Source organism: Pantherophis guttatus, chromosome 5, assembly GCF_059756535.1.
Source record: "Pantherophis guttatus breed Tessera chromosome 5, ASM5975653v1, whole genome shotgun sequence".
In the NCBI taxonomy this organism is placed as follows: Eukaryota; Metazoa; Chordata; class Lepidosauria; order Squamata; family Colubridae; genus Pantherophis; species Pantherophis guttatus.
In genome coordinates this window covers 86,803,737-86,824,371 of record NC_142067.1, presented here as the reverse complement: position 1 = coordinate 86,824,371, position 20,635 = coordinate 86,803,737, and the positions used below count along the sequence as shown (strand labels likewise).

At 33.7% G+C, this 20,635-nt stretch overlaps 1 protein-coding gene across 3 annotated transcripts in view; it reads left to right on the top strand.

Annotated features, from left to right (window-relative positions):
• The window catches only part of WWC3 (WWC family member 3), a 100,843-nt gene extending 85,151 nt beyond the window's left edge, over nt 1-15,692 (top strand). For all 3 annotated transcript variants that reach the window (XM_034435614.3, XM_034435621.3, XM_034435631.3), the window contains 11 exons: nt 1,507-1,581; nt 2,587-2,673; nt 3,021-3,213; nt 3,570-3,737; nt 4,282-4,433; nt 5,235-5,391; nt 5,622-5,786; nt 6,687-6,779; nt 8,418-8,648; nt 11,137-11,264; nt 12,261-15,692. In XM_034435614.3, coding sequence (XP_034291505.2) covers nt 1,507-1,581; nt 2,587-2,673; nt 3,021-3,213; nt 3,570-3,737; nt 4,282-4,433; nt 5,235-5,391; nt 5,622-5,786; nt 6,687-6,779; nt 8,418-8,648; nt 11,137-11,264; nt 12,261-12,327 — 1,516 coding nt within the window. In that variant the 3' untranslated portion in view covers nt 12,328-15,692. The remainder of the gene's footprint in view (nt 1-1,506; nt 1,582-2,586; nt 2,674-3,020; nt 3,214-3,569; nt 3,738-4,281; nt 4,434-5,234; nt 5,392-5,621; nt 5,787-6,686; nt 6,780-8,417; nt 8,649-11,136; nt 11,265-12,260) is intronic.
• Nucleotides 15,693-20,635: the final 4,943 nt, after the last annotated feature.

Sequence of the window (20,635 nt, the reverse complement as noted above, 5' to 3'; positions counted from 1 at the left end):
AAAGCTGGCTGAGGAATTCTGGGAGTTGAAGTCTACAAGTCTTAAAGTTGCCAAGGTTGGAGACCCCTGTTCTATTGGGTAAGATTTTTCCCCTTTGGGAGCTTTAAAAAAAATAGTCAATTGGGGTTTTTTTAGTTGTTCTTTTTTAGACCTAGCCATTTAGGAAGCCTTTTAGGAAGTTTTAAATTTAGCTTTCATATAAAAATAAAAATAAAATAAAATAAAATAATATTTGTGCAGCTTTCTGAGATTTAGTGTGTTTCTGTAGTGTTTCACTCCAACTACACAAACACACAAAATCTCACAAAGCTGTATGTGGAATTTTGTGTGTGTAAAGTGTGAAAGTTGGTTTTTTGGACTTTTTGTGGCTGTGTGAGGTTCCTGCTTGTTGCAGGGGCCATTTTGGGTCTAGCACAGCTGCTTTTACATTGTGGGTGAGCCAGTTGTGTTGTGTTGTGTGTGTTTAGAGTGTGAAAGTTTTTTGGGGGGGCTTTTTGTGGCTGTGTGAGGTTCCTGCTTGTTACAGGGGCCATTTTGGGTCTAGCACAGCTGCTTTTACATTGTAGGTGAGCCAGTTGATGTTTTTTAATTTTTATTTGGTGTGCATTGGAAGAGGGGCAGTCTTATATGGCAAGTATAGCCCAAACCCTATATTTTAACAGGAAAAGTTGGGGGTCGTCTTATATGCCCAGTCGTCTTATACGCCGGAAAATACGGTACATAGAAACATGAACTCTTCTCTTTTAATGGTAGTTAAGAGGCATTTGGAAATTTATTTTTGAAATATTTTTACGTTTTAAAAATGAGTAGAAATTAAACAAGAAAAATAAATGAATTAAAATGAGAAGAAAAGAATAGCAGCTGAAAATGAAGAGCTGCCACTTTATGAGAGGGCAAGGTAACGTTGTGTTGGATCCATTGAAATTTTAATAATTTTGTCTGGCAATGCTTTAGTGCTCTAGCACTAAAACTTTATAACAAAATTCAGTTATAATAGACTGAAACACTACATATTAGTACATAGAATAGAAGCAACTTTGCTTTGAATAGAAAATCTAATCCTTTGAAGAGGACCTTGAGGATGTTAAAGTAGTTTAAGCTTTTGTACCTGTACCTATTTAAAACTGGGAATAGCACATGCCTCAATGTTTAAAATTACTTTTGATGCTTGTCTTGCATATCTGGGCATCAATATACTAATTGTGTTTTGTTTTTTGCAAAATAACCATATGTGGTAGTTGCCAGTAAATAAAGTGTAGACATTAGGTTAATCACATGTGGACTTATTACATGCCATAGAATTCAACAATGTCTTTAAGATTTGAGTTTGATGAACATGTATCATATAATACAGAAAGCAGATGAAGGAGGTTTTTTTGCACTTATTAGCTAGTATTATTGTAGTATTATACAGTAGTAGTATTATAGTATTATTATTATAGTACTATATGATGACAGAGTACTACTGTAGCGATATTACCATAAATTTTTTAAATTCCTATATAGAAATGAAGATGTTGAAGAATCACTTTATAATGATGGTGTCACTAATGAAGAGCCCAAAATGCAGGTTGGATTTCTGTGAGTATATATGCCTTGGTTAGTACTAATTATATGCCAAAACAGACAACAATTTATTATATTATTATAATCATATTATATCATATCATACTATAATAATTTAACAAAGTTGGAAGGGACCTTGGAAGTCTTCTAGTCCAACCCCCTGCTTAGGCAGGAAACCCTACACCACTTCAGACAAATGGTTATCTAATCTCTTCTTAAAAACTTCCAGTGTTGGAGCATTTACAACTTCTGGAGGCAAAGTTGTTCCAATGAATTATTGTTCTAACTGCCAGGAAATTTCTCCTTAGTTCTAAGTTGCTTCTTTCCTTCATTAGTTTCCACCCATTGCTTCTTGTCCTGCCTTCAGGTGCTTTGGATAATAGTTTGACTCCCTCTTCTTTGTGGCATATTATATATGATTTTATTATATTAATTTATTATATGACTCATTAGTTTTATTGTTTTTATATGAGGTTTTATATTCTGTAAGCCTCCTTGAGTCACCATGTGCGAATAGGCAGCAATATAAATTCCCTAAATAAATAAATAAAATAAACATTCAGGAACACTTGTGAGTAGTGAATGTACATCTTCTGGGTTATCTTATAATTATTGCTTTAATTTATGGGGGGGAAAAGAGTATGGGGCTAAAAGAAAATCCCCAACTAGCCTAGAATAGTACATCCAAAATTTATGGTTCATCACATAAATACTACCTTTAAATGGCCAAATTAATCAGTTCTCCAGATTTGTGAGAATGGACTAGAATTCCTCATAGGTTCTGCTAGCTATGTCAGATACTTCTGCCAAAATAAAGAGGAATTTTAAATTAAATTAGTAATTCTAACTTGTTGCTATTTTAAAGTTACATTGTAATATAATGCTGTCACTATATCAATATGATTCATTATAAATATATGATATACCAGTTATATAAAAACGAAAATATGACTTATATAAATCTTTATGGCTTGTAAGTTTGAGAATAGAGTGGATAATAACAGTCATCTTGTTTTTCAGGCATGACAGTGGAAGTGAATGTCTCCTTGTCCATGTATTGCAGCTAAAGAATTTTACTGGCTTTGCCATGAAAGAAGGCTGTAAAATGTATGTTGAGATTGTACATTATTCTAACTCTCTTTTTAATCCTATCAAATGTCAAGATATGTGATTAATTATGCACCATCAAGTGACAATTGCATTTCTTAGCAACAGAGATTCTGGTCCAAATTGTGGTCATAAATCGAGGACTACTTGTAGGCATCCAAAATTGCCAGCATTTGTATCATATTGAATCCCAAATATTATTGCTTTAGCACATGGAAAAGAATTACAGGCCTTTTCAGTGCAACACTGTAATGACCATTTAAACAGATAAAAAGAAAACGTATTTACATATATTTCATATATTTTATTGATACTTCTACTATATAGGAGTTTTTCTTTTTTTCCAGACATGTGAGAATATACTTACCATCTGTTGAGACAGGCACCACAACCACATATTGCTCTAAGGCTTTGGAATTCCAGGCTTCGTTAATATTTAATGAAGTCTTTCAGATTCCTGTACAGTCAAATATCTTAAAACTCAAAGCGCTGCAACTTTACATTTGTTCACTTGGCCAGCACCAACAAGAAGAATTATTGGTAAGAGATTCTTTTCCATGAAATGTTCCAGAATGGTCAGAACAACCCATTTCAGGGTTGAAGCAAAGGTTTCAAACTTAACACAATTTTTTTTTTGAGCTGAAAACATTTTACATGGAAAATGTTTTATATATCCCTAGTTGATTTTTCCCTAGTTGAGTGAAAAATCAAAACAAATTTATTAGAATTAGATGTAAAATATCTGTAGAGAAATGTAGGCAATGAGGCTACTCCCACAGAATGTGAAGAGTATTCCTTAAATACTGAAGCTAATGTTTTTTAATTAAAAGAAATAGTTTTGTAATAGAAATGTTTTCTATGATACATTGACACATTTTGCATTGATATGTTCACAGGGCATTGCTCAGATCAGCCTAGCTAACTATGAGAGTGCTAGTGAGATGCAGCTTTGCTGGTATCCTGTTCAGACCTTCATTGGTTCAGATTGTGAACAAAAAAAAGAACAACCTAAGCGTGAAGAAAGTGCTTCTCATTCTGTTGAAAATAAAAATATAATGAAAATGGTATAGTCATATATAATTTTTCTTGTGTTTCTATGTTTATGTGATACTTGATACTAAAGGAAGATATGTCTGAAATGCTAGATAAATGAGGCAATTGATAAAAAGCTGCATTGGTGAAACTTCTTTATTATCAGTGGAACTGTTTAACTGGCATTGATCTGCTGGTCATGCTAAAAGTGTGAGTATGTTCTGTGTCCATTTTGAATTGTCTGGTCATGTTTAGGTTATTTTGAAGTATATGAATCATTCTACATGCTATATCTGAGATCTGAATTTAAGAAAATATAGCCTATTTGTTCTGGAAACAGTGTAGGACAACGAAAAAATACAGCAGAAAGGGATACCTTTTGGAATTCAGTATGAAATGGCACCCTTTACTTATGAGAATTTCCCAAAGTGTAGAATATATTGCATATTGGCTAATTTAAGACATTTTTGGCACATATGAACTCGGTCATTATTATTATGTTTTGAAAATATTAATTCCAGTTCACATATAAATAAAATGGGAATAATTCAATCTGAACTGTCCTTTCTTCTCTAGGATGCTGTGACTGTTCTTTTAGCTAGGACCACAGCTCAACTGGAAGCTGTGGAGAGAGAGCTTGCAGAGGAGAGAGTAAAATTGGAGTACACGGAAGAGGAAATACAGCAGATGGAGCAAAAAGAAGATCAAGGAGAAGCTGTGTCAGAGAGGTACCTTTTATGGGGAGGAATGCAAACAATAAGAATGTGCAGAAGTTGGACAGCCATGTATGTCCATCTCTAGTGTCCTAAAGCTGATTCCATTTCTGATGCTTGATATTTTGACATGAATCCTAAATATATTCAATTAATCCTAGCATGACTTTCCCTCTTTATTGTAGGAAGTATCTTAACTTAAGCATTTGTAGCTGAAACAGACTTAAAATGTTTTAGCCTTTGTGTTGATCTTAAGGAGTACACAAATCCATATTCTTTTCTGAGCCAACATGAGTTCATGCACATTTGAACAAAATTTTAAACATAGAATAAATAGCATTCTGTACATCTGAAAAATATATATGTAAGCAGTAAATACTTCTGTGAAGATAAAGAACCCATCCTATTGATTTTGATAACATATCTGAGGAGTCTAGAAACAAAGATTGCATATTTGTTAGGATTATGATGCAGTAAGATACAATATAGAAATCAACCTGTCTGACCTGCTCTGCCAGGCTGTGGTTACAACATAAGACCTTTTCAGTTATGATGGCCATCACTTGAATATCTTCCTAGGAAAGGCTTATACTCTATTGTATGCTCCAATTGACTGCTTTATTTTATTATCCAATATATAAATCTTATTTTCTCTTATATATAAATACAAGAATTTCTTACCCCTTGATGGCTGATTTTAAATGGTTTGGCTGTTCTGTTTTTCTCTTAAGTTACCTATTGCTCATTCAGATCACCAGTTACTGAATTTCATAAAATAAATAATCAGTAAAAGAATTTAAAATATTTCCTCTACAGAAGCTGGCAAGCAGAATCAGTTGATAGTGGATGTAGTAATTGCATGCAGTCCAGTCATCACTTGGACTCCTATTGTGGTGAATCATTGCAGATTCCTATGTTTGCCTCTGAAACAGATCAGTGTATTTCTGGAAAAATTCAGGCTCCAACTTTAAAGGCAAGTAAATATAACTGTTACAGTTTTTCCTAAATCTTTATGGGACTTGGTCTGGAGTTTTATTTAAATAATGAATGTTTATTTTCTTCTTTTTAGGAAATAAAATGCTCTTAATTTGATTTTTATTATAAGTAGGGTATAGTAATGGACTAATTACTTTAAAATTACTCCCTAAAATACTTGTGCTTTCTTTGTGAACAAAAGTATTCAGATTTTGATTATTACTATAGGTGGACAAGGAGACTAATACAGAAGATCTTTTTCCTGAAGAAATGGTTTTGCCTCATAAAAACAGACTTGGCCGTCGCTCCCGTGGTTCTGCATTTGTTCGTAATAATACTATTGTTCGCTCACAGACATTTTCACCTGGTGCACGAAGTCAATATATTTGCCGAGTGAGTAGAAAATTTCATAGCAAAAGTCATTTGGAATGCTAAATAATTCTGTCTGAAATTGGTGTAAATGACCTATCAGCAGAATACATAGTTTCAGGAAATTTTTCCCATTAATTTATACAAGCCAAGCTATCTACAAAAGCTTTTTTTACTCTATATGTGCAATGGAATATCTGTATACTGGTTAAGATTTGAACAAGTCAGTGTATAGACTTTGCTATCCTCTTCATGCTTGTGCATTCCAGCTCATATCAGCTCTAACCAGATTGGTGAAGGACAATGCCATTGCAGATTTGTCAAAATCTGGATTGTTTTATATTAGACAGTGGTTTTTTTTATACAAAGTACATTCTTCCAAAGCACAAAACATAATTTAGTTAACAAATATTATGTATTAAGTATTAACCCATACCATAGATTACATTATAGGTAATTTTTGTCTATATTTTGCCCAACTGTCTATATTCTTCCTTCTGAGGATTTTTACTGTTGTCACAAGCATTGCTTATATCTTCCAGTATTGCTGATGAAATTTTTCATGGAATCTGCTTCTGAAAATATCATTCCTTAATTGTGCCACACCTATAGGACAAAAATCATTTTACTCAGCTGATCAGAGAAAGGGGTTCCTGCAGATAAGGAAAAATATAGAATGGGCAGCCCATTTCCAATTCAATTATTTCATTGATTTTTAATTTGTTTTTTGAAAAAATATTGTTTTTTGTTGCTATTGATAAATCAATAATAGACAATACAAGAATGATAAAACTAAAATTTGCATCAGATTATCTAAAGGAAATCATTTCAAATTAATGTGGATAACTATAATAAAATTACTGTATTTAAACTTTAAATTGTATTAAGATAGACTATAATCAGTGTTTCACATCTTTCTGTCAGCTATATCGTAGTGATAGTGACAGTTCCACTTTGCAAAGAAAGTCACCTTTTATACGGAATACTTTGGAAAGGCGTACGCTGCGTTATAAGCAGGTATTTAATAGTGTGATCTTATGATAAATGTTATAGTTTTTGCTCATATGTTAATCATAAAGGCTTGCAATAAGGTTGTTCATTAGTTGTTGCTGTGTTTTATTTGTCGCATATAACTCCTTTTATTGTTGATACTATCTAATAGTTTTATTATATATTTGACTAGACTTTTCATTACTTTATGTAAATTACCCTGTCATTGTTAAAAGAAGGCCAGATGATAACCACATTTTTCTATTGAGTTGATTATTTTAATATATGTTCAGTCGCTAGATAATGTCTTGATTAATACTGGTATCAAGAAGATTCAAAAAGTCTCTTTGTCAACTGCATACAGAAGCTAGCTTGGACATCAGACTGAGGAAGACAAGTCTTATATAAAACCACAATTGAAGAACAGTAGTGCATGCTTTAACATTTTTGGTAATGTCAGTGTTTTTTGCAAATTCATTTTTCAGTTTGCAAGCCAAAGAAATATTGCTTATATACCCAATGAGAATGCTTAACGGTCATACTGGATACACAAGTTAAGGAAGGCTAATGATAAACATTATGCCAAATATAAGCAATCAGAAATAAAATTTTATCCATCCATCATTTGAAACATGGATTACAAGTAGACAGACAAAGGATTGTGGTCGTCCCCCCCCCCTCACATTTTCTTTTGTTTTCTGAAAAAATATGGAATAATAGTAGAAAATATTTCCTAATACTTTTTTAAATAGTTCATAAAATGGTTAAGAATAAATACTTATACCAAATTAGAAACCAAACAGGAATAGGTAGACATGGTAGATAAAAAAATCAGTTTTTATAAGGCACAAAACAATTAAAATAAGGATAAATAGAAGCTGAAACTAACAGTAGATACTACCTCAGATTAAAAAATAAAATGGAAAATTCCTGTGATATAGTATATTGTGTACTTTGAACCTTGGTTCCTTTTCCATTTTCCATATGTTTCTACTATAACATAGATAAACTGTTTTTAAAACTGGACCTGTTGTCTGCTGGTTTCTTCTAAAAGACAGACATTAAAAATGCTTAATTTCTTAAAGTGTATCAACTTGAAGTAAAACAATTAAAAAATGTGTTTAATAACATTTATCAATAACTTTAAAATTATGATATGGGTTAATTTATCAAATTGTATACATTGGACATATTTTATGAACAAATCAAGTAACTTTATATTTGTATTTATACTTGTAAAATATCGTATTTTAGTTTTTCTGAAATTTTCATTTGTCCCAAGTAAAGAGGAGCTTTCTTCCACTGCTTCAATATTTCTTGAAATTTAATCCCAGCAATTTCATGATAAATTCCTGTTAGCTTTAATTGGGATTATGTCAGTACAAATGTAAGTATAAAATTAAACTAAGAAGGAAAGGAAAACATTCTTAATGTAAGATGTGGTGAAGAGAATATGTGCCAGCTCCTAATTGTGTAAATGTGGTTTAAAGTTGTCCCATTTAACCTATAGCGGACCAGTTTCTGCCTGAACACAACTGAATCAATTTTCTCCTATTATTTTTGCTCACCATTTTGCAACAATTGTATATCTGTGAAATAGTTTAGAGCCTTATAGTTCTTTCTAAGACGGTTAGAGGCATTGACATAATTTTTATATTATTGTAGCATTCATGTAGATCATCTTTGGCTGATCTTATGGAAAGGACTTCCCTAGACCTGGAGCTGGATCTTCAGGCATCAAAAACAAGGCAGAGACACTTAAATGAGGAATTATCTATTCTAAGAGAATTACGGCAGCGTCTGGAGGATGCCCAGCTTAGTGGTCAAACTGATCTGCCTCACTGGGTCATTCGTGATGAACGATTCCGAAATTTGCTGAAGGAAGCAGAAAGGCAGGTATGGAATCATCTAAACATTTACTACAGCTTGTTTTTGTTGTTCATACAGCAATGAGATACAGAAATCAGATTTATAATGTTTAATTTCTATAAATATTAATAAATTATTGAACAGCAAATATAAATAATTTAACAGTTTGAAGTAATGCTATTGTATCAAGCAAGGGAAAAACAGGACTTAAATTGTTTAGGCAGATTTTTACTTCTGGAAGAAGTTTATTTAGATATCCCCTCTCTCCCTTAAAATATAAAATAGGGCATTTCCCTTCTCTTTCTCAATCATTCATATCTGTTGCTACTGGTATGGAACACTCCAGAAATAAGATTAAAAAACAAACTGTCCTTGGAGTATGTGGAAAATTGCTTCTGCACTTACAAAGAAGTAGAAAATAAAACCAGTGTCAAGCTACATGACCACTCACATTGAAGTGGTCTTATAAAAATATGTTTTTATCAGATTTTTAATGTTTAAAGATATTCTTTAAAAATTATGCGGAGCTATTGAGAAGTCTATTTGGATTCACAATTCTTTTCAGATAATATAAGATAGTCTTTATGTTTGAGAGAGTAGATTTACATCTAGTAATGTATACATTTCAGATCTATATCCTAAAATCCTAAATAGAGATTTGTATCAAAATGATTATAGGATAGCTGAATTTATGTCACATTGTTTTCTGGGAGGAGGAACTTTTTACTAGCAGTGTCATGCATTTTCATATCTTAAATATAGCTTTAATAGTGAGTATAATTTTAATCGTAATAGATCTGCTGGCAAAAAAAAAAAAGAGTGAGATATTGAATTTTCCATTGATATATAGTCTAATAGGAGTTTAGGCCCATAGGAACCAATTAGGAAAAGTTGATATTAGGAATGGCTCTGTTAGAGAAATTGCTGAAGAAATGTCCATTTTTTTGCTGTGCTTATTTGCATGCTGTTGTCTTTCTATGCATTTTAAACCAAATTAGTGCTCATTTATTTATCTATGTATTCACTTTAAGAGGCCACCCAACTGCATAAGATTCTGAGCGGTATGCCATATTAAAAATAGTAAGAGCAGTTAAAAAGAAAGATTAACCAAAAGACCTCCATTTCCTTCTCATCAATAAAATGCTATTGACACCTATCCTATCACAAGGCTTAGGTAAAAATCCAGGTTTTCAAGAATTTGTTAAACATTGTCAGAGTGGGAACTGTATGGATCTTGGGGGCAGGGGAAATGCTGTTCCAGACAGTGGGTACTGCAGCAGAAAAGTTGCAATAGATGACATTGTCCAATAGATGATGATAGATGGGACCTAAAGCATGCCCATTTTGTCCAATCATATAGGATGGGCAGAAACAGTCCCTTATCTTTAAGCAGTCCCTTAGATAACCAGCCATATGCCATGAAGGTGATAGCTATCACTTTGAATGGCATCCCTTCTTCCAGCTGTTATTTCTTTAAAGCTTAGGAGACAAGAAAAAAAATCACTCCATTTTTTAAATAGGAAAACGGTTACTAAATATTGAATGTCATAACCCACTAAAAAAATAGATATAATTAAAGGTCCGCTAATCTTGACTTGTTTCAAGATGACATTAAATCTAGAAAATAAAAAGGGGACATTGTTATTTTTACAGATTGTATATTGGGTTTTTTGTTTTTTGTTTTTTTTGTAAGCTGCCCAGAGTCACTGAAAGTAAGTGGATGACCATATAAATGCTTTAAATAAGTAAATAAATCTAGAAAATATTGGAGGCATTGTTGGTAGGAAAAAGCTTAACTTGAGGTTTGAAGTGAAGCTGATTTTGGATGAGGTGGCATTTCTTTGGAACGCATTGTTTACAGTTTGGGAATTTTTCAGAAACCCCCAGTTGTCATTGAATTTGCATGTGGCATTTGTGCTTCAAATGGCATACATGTAAATTACTGCTAGTGCACCAAGCATGATCCTTTCTCAACCAGTCTGACCTAACCATGGTTACATGCATCTTGTTTTGCAATGTTCTTTCCTCGATACTGCCCTTCCGAAATGTCTCAAATAGTATCAGATAACAATGTGTAAAATACAGGGATTACATGATGCCTGTATGTAAAGATAGCTACTTGCCAGTAACTTACTGAGAACAATTTAAGATGCTGGTCTTGACCTTAAAACTCCATAGCAACTTAGATCTTTACTATTTGAGGGACTGGCTCTCACTATGAACCAGCCTAATTACTTAGACCAGGGTATATCATCAGTGTTGGAAGTCATACAGTCTTGGTTGCTTCCTAGTGTAAGTCTCAGGCTACAAACTGCACTCTAAGGAAAATGGCAGAAAAGAGTTTTCTTTTGCCAAAGTTCGTAATTATTGATTTTTTTCAAATGGATTACATTGATTTTAGTGGGATAATGTTTTATATTTCATGTAGTTGTTTGAATGGTTATAAGCTACTTAGATTGCTTATTATACCAAGAGAAATTCAATAAATAAATTAAGGAATTAATTGCTTCCTTAGACAAGGCAAACAAAATTTGAGCATCGTCAACAACAAGCAGCTGAAAAATTGCTTAAAAAAGCTTCCAAAGAAGTATACCAACTGCGTGGTCAAAATCAAAAGGAACCTCTTCAGGTGCAGACTTTCCGGTAAACTATTAAGAATGGTTTAAATTATTTTGAAACTATTTAATGATAGTTAATGTCATAATTGAAAAGAGCACACATTTATTTTATTTCTTCTACACATACTATTTCCTTCTGAACATAGACTACATGGAATAAAAAGTGAAAATGAATGAAAATAAAAGACTTTCCATTTATAAGTGATAAAACCTAAATATGAGTTACCACTTTAATGATCACTAGGCTTGAGAAAAATTAAGCACAGGATTAATGAATATAGATCTAAAACTTTTAGAGTCTTATCAGACATAGTACACTTTCACATTTGACCCTGCTAGGCATCTGCTTTTAGATATAAGCAGATAAATTATATAAAATCAAATTCATGTCTATAAGTACTAATGAATCTAAAATTTTTGTACATATTTGGCTAATGATATTTTTATGTAAACAAAGAATGTATACATAGTCACACACACACACAAACTCTCCATATTTATATCCTATGTTTCATGCTAATTTTTCTCCATAACGATACAATCAGATACTTCAGGCCAAGACTAAGTGATCCTGAGTCACCCAAGGAGGGGAAATGTAATACTGAGCCATTCCTGCTCCTAGTTCTATACTAAATCTCCTGGTTTTCATACATGCACATATTTTCACACACACCCAAATAAAGATAAACCATTAAAAATACCTGTAGGGAGGGAATTTTTGGAATTTGAAGTCTGATTTAATTTTTTCATCTTGCCTGGATTCTTGAAGTCTCATAGAGTATGCTTAATTGCGCAAATACATTGGGTATTTCTGAGGTAATTAAGATAGCATCCAGTGGGACTATGCAAGTATGAGAAGGATTGAGGACATCCAAAATACCTGTTTATAATTTTTCTAGTCTTATGTTGCTACTTTGGTTTGGGAGAATGATATAGTATTCTGTTTGTTTGTTTGTTTGTTTGTTTGTTAAATGAGTTAAACTATAAAATAATTGTACAATATTTTTCCCATATATGACAGGGAGAAGATGGCATTTTTTACAAGGCCAAGGATCAATGTCCCACCTCTGCCAGCTGATGATGTATAAAGAAGTATTTATCTGCCTTTTCTTATTTTAAAATGAAGTTATTGAACTACTTAAGTTTATTTTTAAAAAAATATGCAAAGATTATTAATATACACATTTTGTAAAAAAAATTAGAAAGGTATACATATATACTGTGTGTATACACGCACACACACAGACACACACACCTCACACACACAAATAGATACACTTATACACATATATTTTTTAATAGTGACTGCAGCAAGGCTTGGGTTTTCCTTGTTGTGAAACTAATTTCTCTGAAAACAACTTATTTTATATTAAAAAAGACTATCATGTCAGAAAGTGTAAGGGGTGGTTTTCTTCTCTTTTTTTGCTGTTTTATTTTATTTTAAGGGCTGGAAGGCAGAAACAAAGTGAGTTCAGGAAAATTCACTGTATTGTAATTTATTTATAGTAATGTGTTTTCCTTGAAGGAAAATATTTACTTTAAGATGTATTTTAAATGACATAAATTTTGTTACTTGGTGTTCGTCATACAGTAGAATGGAAACATTGAACAGGTTTTGTTTCTGATAGCTGAACTGAAAATACTCTAAATTTGTACTTTTTAAATCAGCTTTACTGATTTATATTGCATCATACAATATAATGTACTTCGGGCACTGTCTGTAGCTACACATCATTTACGATGGTTTTTTTTCAAAAAGTGAAAATGTTACTGAAACATTGCAGAGTGTGACTGCATGTTCTTATTGTGCACTAGTAGATTGTTCTTATTTTATTTGTGTCAGGTGTATCTTGTTATTTTAACTAGCTTTTCAGTTTAACGAGGGAAGGAAGAAGGTGACAGATCTTTCTTTAGCTGTTGTTTTAGGAAAATAATTCTCTGTGAACTATACGAATAATGTAATATGTGGACAGTTTCATTGTTATGGAAATTAGTCTGGAACTCATTTAGGAAAAACTTCAAATATCATAGGACTGTGATTTCCATACATTTCCTTTGAAGTCTTGCATCCCAAATTTAATTATTTCACAAAAAAAGCTCAAATTCATCCAGAAAAGAAAGGCATCTGTCTTTCGAACTCCAGATTTATTAGATTTTTATCTCCTATAATCTTTAACCAATACAGCTGAAAGCCATATGTTATGTCTAGATAGAACCTGTCTGACGAGGTTGTGACATATAGATTATTGAATTAATGCATCTCAGGAAAATTGTTATGAATTTTGAGAGTGGTTAATCCTAACATTATTATATACAATACAGTTCTAAACCAGATATCACTTTTATACATTCAGATTTTTCCCATCCTTTTAGTGAAAAGGCTTGTTTATTTTAATTAAAGATAGGTCTTTTCAAAATTCCATATCTATACCAAATTTAAGTACTACATGGACTATTCCTAGAATTGATATTCCACAAAAATGCTACTGTATGATAATAGCATATTTGTTACCTGTTTTTATTGTCAAATTCTTAAATGGCCTTTTTTCTTGGTTCATTGCTTTACATTTTCATTATTATAGTTTATTTTTCTTTATGAAAATTATAATGCCAATTTTATAAAGTGGCAACTTCTTCTGCCCTTTTGTTTCATGGGAAATTTTAAATACTGTTCCTTCCCAGTGCTAATAGTGATTTTAGCTATTCAGTGGTGATATTTTGACTCAACATAAAGGCAGAGATGTTAAACATATGGGCTAAAATAGTTCAATATTACCTTTGAAAACAATATAGTATTCAGTTGAATGTCATTGCTTTGGAGATTAAAAAAAATCCTTTTAGGGTTTTTGCTCATAGGTTTTTACAGTTAAGGGTCTGTCACCTTAAATTCCTGAGAAATCCACTTTTATGTCTTGCAATGTACGCAATGTTGTTTATTATGTTGTTATATTCAGCTTCAGTTACCCAAATAATTATGCTCTTATATAATATAAAATATACCTTGGGGGTGTTAATAAGAAATGCAATTTTAACATAGGATACTATAAAATCAAAAATTTGTTTTTGGTTAAAAATCTAACAATGATGTAAAGAAGTGTCAAGCACAGGAAATTAGGAGTCCAGGCAGTTCAAATGAATATAACTTTATTGTATGCTTATTTTATTTGTGTTTCTCTACAAGAATCTGAGCTACTGTCAAAGCAAATGGTGGTAGATAAAAGTCAGAGAAATTGAAGGTGGGGTGGACTTAGATATCTTGTGGGCATGAGGGACTTGAGATTGATGACACATTTGACCCCTCCCTTAGCCTCTTCATCTCCTATAGGAAGCCAGATAACAAAAAAACTTGTTAACCCCAATAAATCAACAGTTTCTATCAAATCTGAAATAGTGTTTCATGTTAAAATCATGAAACAGTAACCAATAAATTGTATTTTGTAGAGCTGGGCAGTGTTATCAATCCTACATTGGGCAATTTTTAAAATCCAGATTAAAGAGAATTCAGCACTGCTGAAAAATAAGAGCCAGTGAATTCACTGGCTTCATATGATGTCTGTAAGCATAGTATGACAACATAAACCAATTAAATTTACAAGAACTTACATGAAATCAAATAATTCATAATGGATGCTGTACACTTTTCCATTGGTTGGCATGATTAAATGAAAATTTGCCATTATCTTCTAATAAAATTCTTATGGGTGTGATAATAGATTACAAAAGTGTTTGAAACATTGTTTTATATATTAGCTGCTATCATGGGTTAATCTTACATTGCTGCATAATTCAATATATTTGGCCTCTAATGCAACGGTTCACAATCTTTCTGGCTTGGTGGACTGGTGGAGGCAGCAATGGGAGGGCAGGGGGAGATGGGATAGTTTTGCGCACATGTGTGCCACTTTCACAAGTGCAGCTTCATATGCACGTGCACACGTGCTCGCCCACCCCTTCTGCAGCCTGATACTGGGCTGTGGACCAGGGGTTGGGGACCCCTGCTCTAATCCATTTGAGAAACATATCTGAGAAAGGGCTTTTTCTACCCAATCTGAAGAAAAAAATATTACTTCTGATATGAAGCACTGCCTTGTCACCTGTGTTGTACTAATTGTTTTTGATAAAAAGCAGTCACTATAAATATTTTGTCATCTATTAGGTCCAATTGTGACCAGCTTCTGTGTGTATTATGGATGGAATATGTGGTATTTGGACAGAAAATGTGTTTTGGGATCCCAAATAAAAAAGATATTAGTGGATAATAGTTGTAGTGATTATGCAATATACATTCAGTATTTGTTTGGGGGGAATAAGAACATGACTGCCCACATTAATACTATTACAGTATGTTATCCTCTACAGTATTCATTCCTTAATGTTGTCTTTGTTTCTGAATGATTGTCATTTGTATTTGAAAAGTATTCTGTGAAATTAATAAAAATATACTTGCTATAAAGTCTTCATGTTGTGCATTTATTTTATAGTTAACTAGCATGTTAACTTATGTTTATACAGTTATTATGAGTTTGCAAAATGCAAAACAAGTGATCTTATAAAGGCTTTTATTTGTTTTGGATTAGCTACATTAAACTTTTATAGTTTTTATTCCAAAGTGTACATTACATCTTGTGACATTGACTAGTATGCAATACATACATACATATATATGGTTGTTACATTGTTTATAAAATATTTTCTGCATAATGTTCTTATGTCCATTTTTATAATGTCAGCCATTCTGTCTTACGAAAGCCATTTATGAATTTCTTAATTGATTGGTAAGTATAGGTAGGGATGAAGGAATTTGTGATTATCATAGCATCTTCATGGTCACATGATCAAAATCCAGGTATCTGGCAACTGACATGCATTTATGATGGTTGCAGCATCCTGGAATCACATGATCGCTATTTGTGACTTTCCCAACTGGTTTCCAACAAACAGAGTCAATGGGAAAAGCCAGATTTGATTAACAACTGCATAATTCACTTAACAACTGCAGTGATTTGCGTAACAACCATGGCAAAAAAAGTTGTAAAATTGGGCAAGGCCCACTTAACATCAGCCTTGCTTAGCAATGGAAATGCTGGTCTGAATTCTGGTTGTAAATCAAGGACTACCTTTAATGTAGGATTAGAATGTATTGGAAGTTATTGGGATTGGAATGAACTTGATATTTACTAGTAGTCCTTCCCTGGGACCTGTAATTGGACTTGCCTCAAGGTATTGCTAGTAAACACATTATCTGTAATGAAGCTATGCCCATTCATGATCTGATGATAAAAAGGCATACCAGGAGTGCATTACCAAAACCTGACTGAATGAAAGTGGGGATGTTGGTCTGTCATCTTGGAGCATTTTTTAGGATAACAACTTTCCTTCTGGAAAGGAACAGCTCCAAGAGCTTCCTCCTGGCTGCTAAGACCAGTTACCACTGGTTATCACTAATAAAGTCCTGTTTCACTTGAGTCTTGACTCCACTTGGGCAGGATCTATAGTAGTAATTGAAACAACTACTTGCCAAGTTATGTGGACTTTTTTCTCCCTGTAACTTCTGAGAAAGTGGATAAAGTACTCACCAGGATGACCACTGCAGTCCATGGTCTAGACCCTTGTCCTTTGTGCCTTTTTGGTATAATGGAGGGGGAGTTATTCTGTGAATTTTGAAAATTGACAACAGTTCTTTGTGAGACGGGTTATGGCTGGAAGCCTTGAAGGAAGCTGTTGGAGTCCTTCAGTAGGCCTCTGAATCCAAAGAGTTCTCCAACGGTTCTTCATTAACAAAAACTGTTGAGGGTGAGGGATCAATTACAGAATGCCATTGATGAACCAGATTATCTGGACTATTATCAGAGTTCAGGCATGAATCCTTTGTAAATAGACAGACAAACCATCTAGAAATTATTTTAAAATGTATGTAAATTATTTAGTTTTTCAAAAATGCTATTCAAAAGGGCTGGCGGTTCACAAAAACATAAATAACCTTTAAAGCTATCTGAAGACTCAAATCACTGAAAATCAATGGTAATACAGGAATTTTTCATTTTTGCATCAAGGTTGGGGAGCAGGTTTGTTTGCGTTTTAAATATCTATGGAGATTCTCAATCATTCAGGTCATCGTTGTCCCAAAGGTGCTTTTTCAAGAGGCAACTCAACTTGCTGGTTTTTCTTTGAAGACGTTTCGCTTCTCACCCAAGGAGCTTTTTCAGCTCTTGCTTTTGCATAGTAAGTTAAATCCATTTAAAAATATTTTCTAAACGCTCCCAGAATGAAAATATCCCCACTCACCTTTAACATGTTAAAATACAAGTAGGTGGATTGTGGCCTTAGTCCTATTTTTGCAATATATGTGCACAGGAAATGAGGTGTTCATCTAAAATAGAAACTAACTATATACTGTATTTTTTTTGGATTATAAAACATACCTTTTCCCCCCAAAAAAGATGGTGAAAATCTGGGTGTGTCTTATACTCCGAATGTAGCCCCGCTCAGCTTCTCAAATGGAGGTTTCAGAGGCTGAAAAAAGCACCAGAAACAAAGCTTCAGAAAAGAAGCCCCCAAACAGAGCTTCAGAAAAAAAGCCCTCAGAGCTTCAGAGGCTGTTTTTCTGAAGCTCCATTTCAGAAGTTTCAGAGGCAGGAAAAAAAGCAAAAAAAAGCAAGGCACAGAGCTCACAACCAAGGAACCTGTTGCTAAGATTCACCTCTGGGAACAGCTGATTGGGGGTATTCCGGTAGGCCGATCCACTTGCCAATCAGCTTTTTTCTTATTTTCCTCCCCAAAAACTAAAGTACGTCTTATACTCCGAAAAAATATGGTATGTAGTCAACTGTGCAAAATTATGGAATAGATTTGCAAATGCATGGTTGGATATGATTGCTGGTGCTTCAGGTATGCAGATAGTGGTGCCCCTTACCCCCAAGTGTTGAAAAAGCCTCTTAGCCATTAGGAAAGCATAGCTTTGATAACTGTAACACATTCCATATAGAAAAAATAACTTGGTAACAACTTTTGGACATCTACATTTGCTTTCTATGCAGGGACAGTCAAATCATGCTCTTCAGAAGTTCGTAGTACAATGACTATGACCCTAATTATTATGTTATAGTTCCTGAAATAGAAGATAAAAATAAAAAAAAAACCAAAGGGACAATTCTCACTGATACATGAAACTTATTCCTGAGCAATGCTGAGCTATACCTTGACAGAGTAATTTGGCATTTGAGAAGTGCATCCAGTGTTCTCCTTTTATACCCTGAGTTGTGCTTTACTTTCCTAAATTTACTTATTTCAGCTTAGTTGTGGTAAAAATAATTGCTCAAAATATCTGCCGAGGTGTAGGCTAAACATCTGATGGCAGTTGTAGGAATAGGTTGTCCACTTGAGACTCCTTCCAAATTTACATGAATATGAAGTATTTATCATAAAGTTATTCAATAAAGAACATAATTTAACTTTTGCTGTTTGCTTTCATTTATAAATTATGGTAAGTACTTTTATATATGTCCCACAATAGGGACAGAATCAATCAGGGTGTGTGGGAATCAGCAAGATAGCTAAATGATCTGATCTTCCCAAAACAAAGAATAGCTTTCTTCAGAGCCAGATTTAATATTCTCCCCTCAGCACTTCTCCAGGGTAGGTACAAGACAACACCAATAGCAGCATGGGTATGTATATGTGGAAAAGGAGAAGTCAAAGATATCTCATATGTTTTATTGTACTGTGAGTTATACAGAGCATGTAGGTCAATATATATTCTCCCCTGACTAGAGAGATTGCCAGGGAGGACAGATGACTTTTATGTAGGCTTTCTCCTCCAAGACTCAAACCCAGCTACCACCTGTGCAGTGGCAAAATTCTGTGTCGCTCAATGCCCACAAGAAAAAAATTGGTTACAGAATTATAGATGTCAACTGCTGCCAATTTTTTGGGAGATATCTATAACAATTTTTGGAAAAATACATTTACTCACATACTTATTGGCACTCCACTCATGTAAATTAGGGAGTGACCCTGACGGTTTGAGATCATGTATTTTCATAACAGGGATGTTATCATTCATGATTAATGTCAAAAATCAAGTACCACATCAGTTTTCCATGGACTCCATAAACTAAAACTGCTATTGCTATCCAATCTGAGTTGGTTACCAAGGATGAAAGATTTATTCCAAGCTTTCAGACTCATGCTGGAGCTCATTCTCAAGGAACTTTTCTTTTTCCATGGATGGACTCCAGTACGAGCCCGAAAACTTGGAAGAATAAATCTTTGGTCCCAGTGAGTGACTCAGATTGGATCCTATAAGGGACATGTATATTTGCCTTCATTTCTAAGGCTGCTATTGCAAACGTTCTGCACATTTTGCATTCTACTTCTCACTGTCCCAATGGTGACAATTTTGCCACTACCGAATACATAATAGCCTATGTTTTTTTTTAGTAGTCCAGGAAAAAAATGATGTAAGACACTTGTTAAGATATTACAATCATCTTCTTAAGTATAAAACATCCAATAACTAGAAAAATCCTGGAAAAGCTAATCAAGCAGCAGATTTGTCAGTACTTAGAAATGAACAAGTTGATCTCTAGAAGCCAGCATGAGTTTGTTAAAAACGGGTCATATTAAACAAACCTTATTGCCTTCTTTAATGAAGTGACTAATTTATTGGACCAAGGAAATACTGTGGAAATAGTATAGACTTCAGTAAGATGTTTGATAAAGAAGACAACAGCCGACTTCTCGGGAAGATAAAACAATGTGGGATAAACTACCAGCACCAAATGGATTTAGCTGATCAATTACACTACACATTGAGTGTGTAGTCCTCAATGGAACCACATCTACATGGAGGGAAGCATGCAATGGGGTACCCCAAAGTTCTGTGTTGGCCCCAGTACTCTTCAAAATCTTCATAAATGACCTATATGAGGGGATTGAAATTTGTGGATGGCACCAAACTGGAGGGAATTGCCAACATTTTGAAAGATAAACTCAAGATTCAGAAGGATTTTGACAGAAGAGCACTGGGCTCTATCCAACAAGATGCAGTTCAGTGGTGAGAAAATAAGGTCTTGTACTTAGTCAGGAAAAACCAAATGTACAAGTACAGGTTAGGTTGTATCTGGCTCAACATAATGCCTGTGAGAGGGGTCTAGATGTCCTGGTGAACTATCACTTAAGTATGAGCAATATGCCACCAAAAATGCCAACACGGCCCTAAACTGCATCTACAGGGATAGCATCATAATCACAGGAAGTGATAGCACTACTCTATACTGAATTAGTGATGCCACCTTGAAATACTGTGTCTAGTTATGGTCACCACGATACCAAAAAGATGCTGAGGCCCTAGAAAGGGTGCAGAGAAGAGCAACAAAGATGATAAGGACTCTAGAG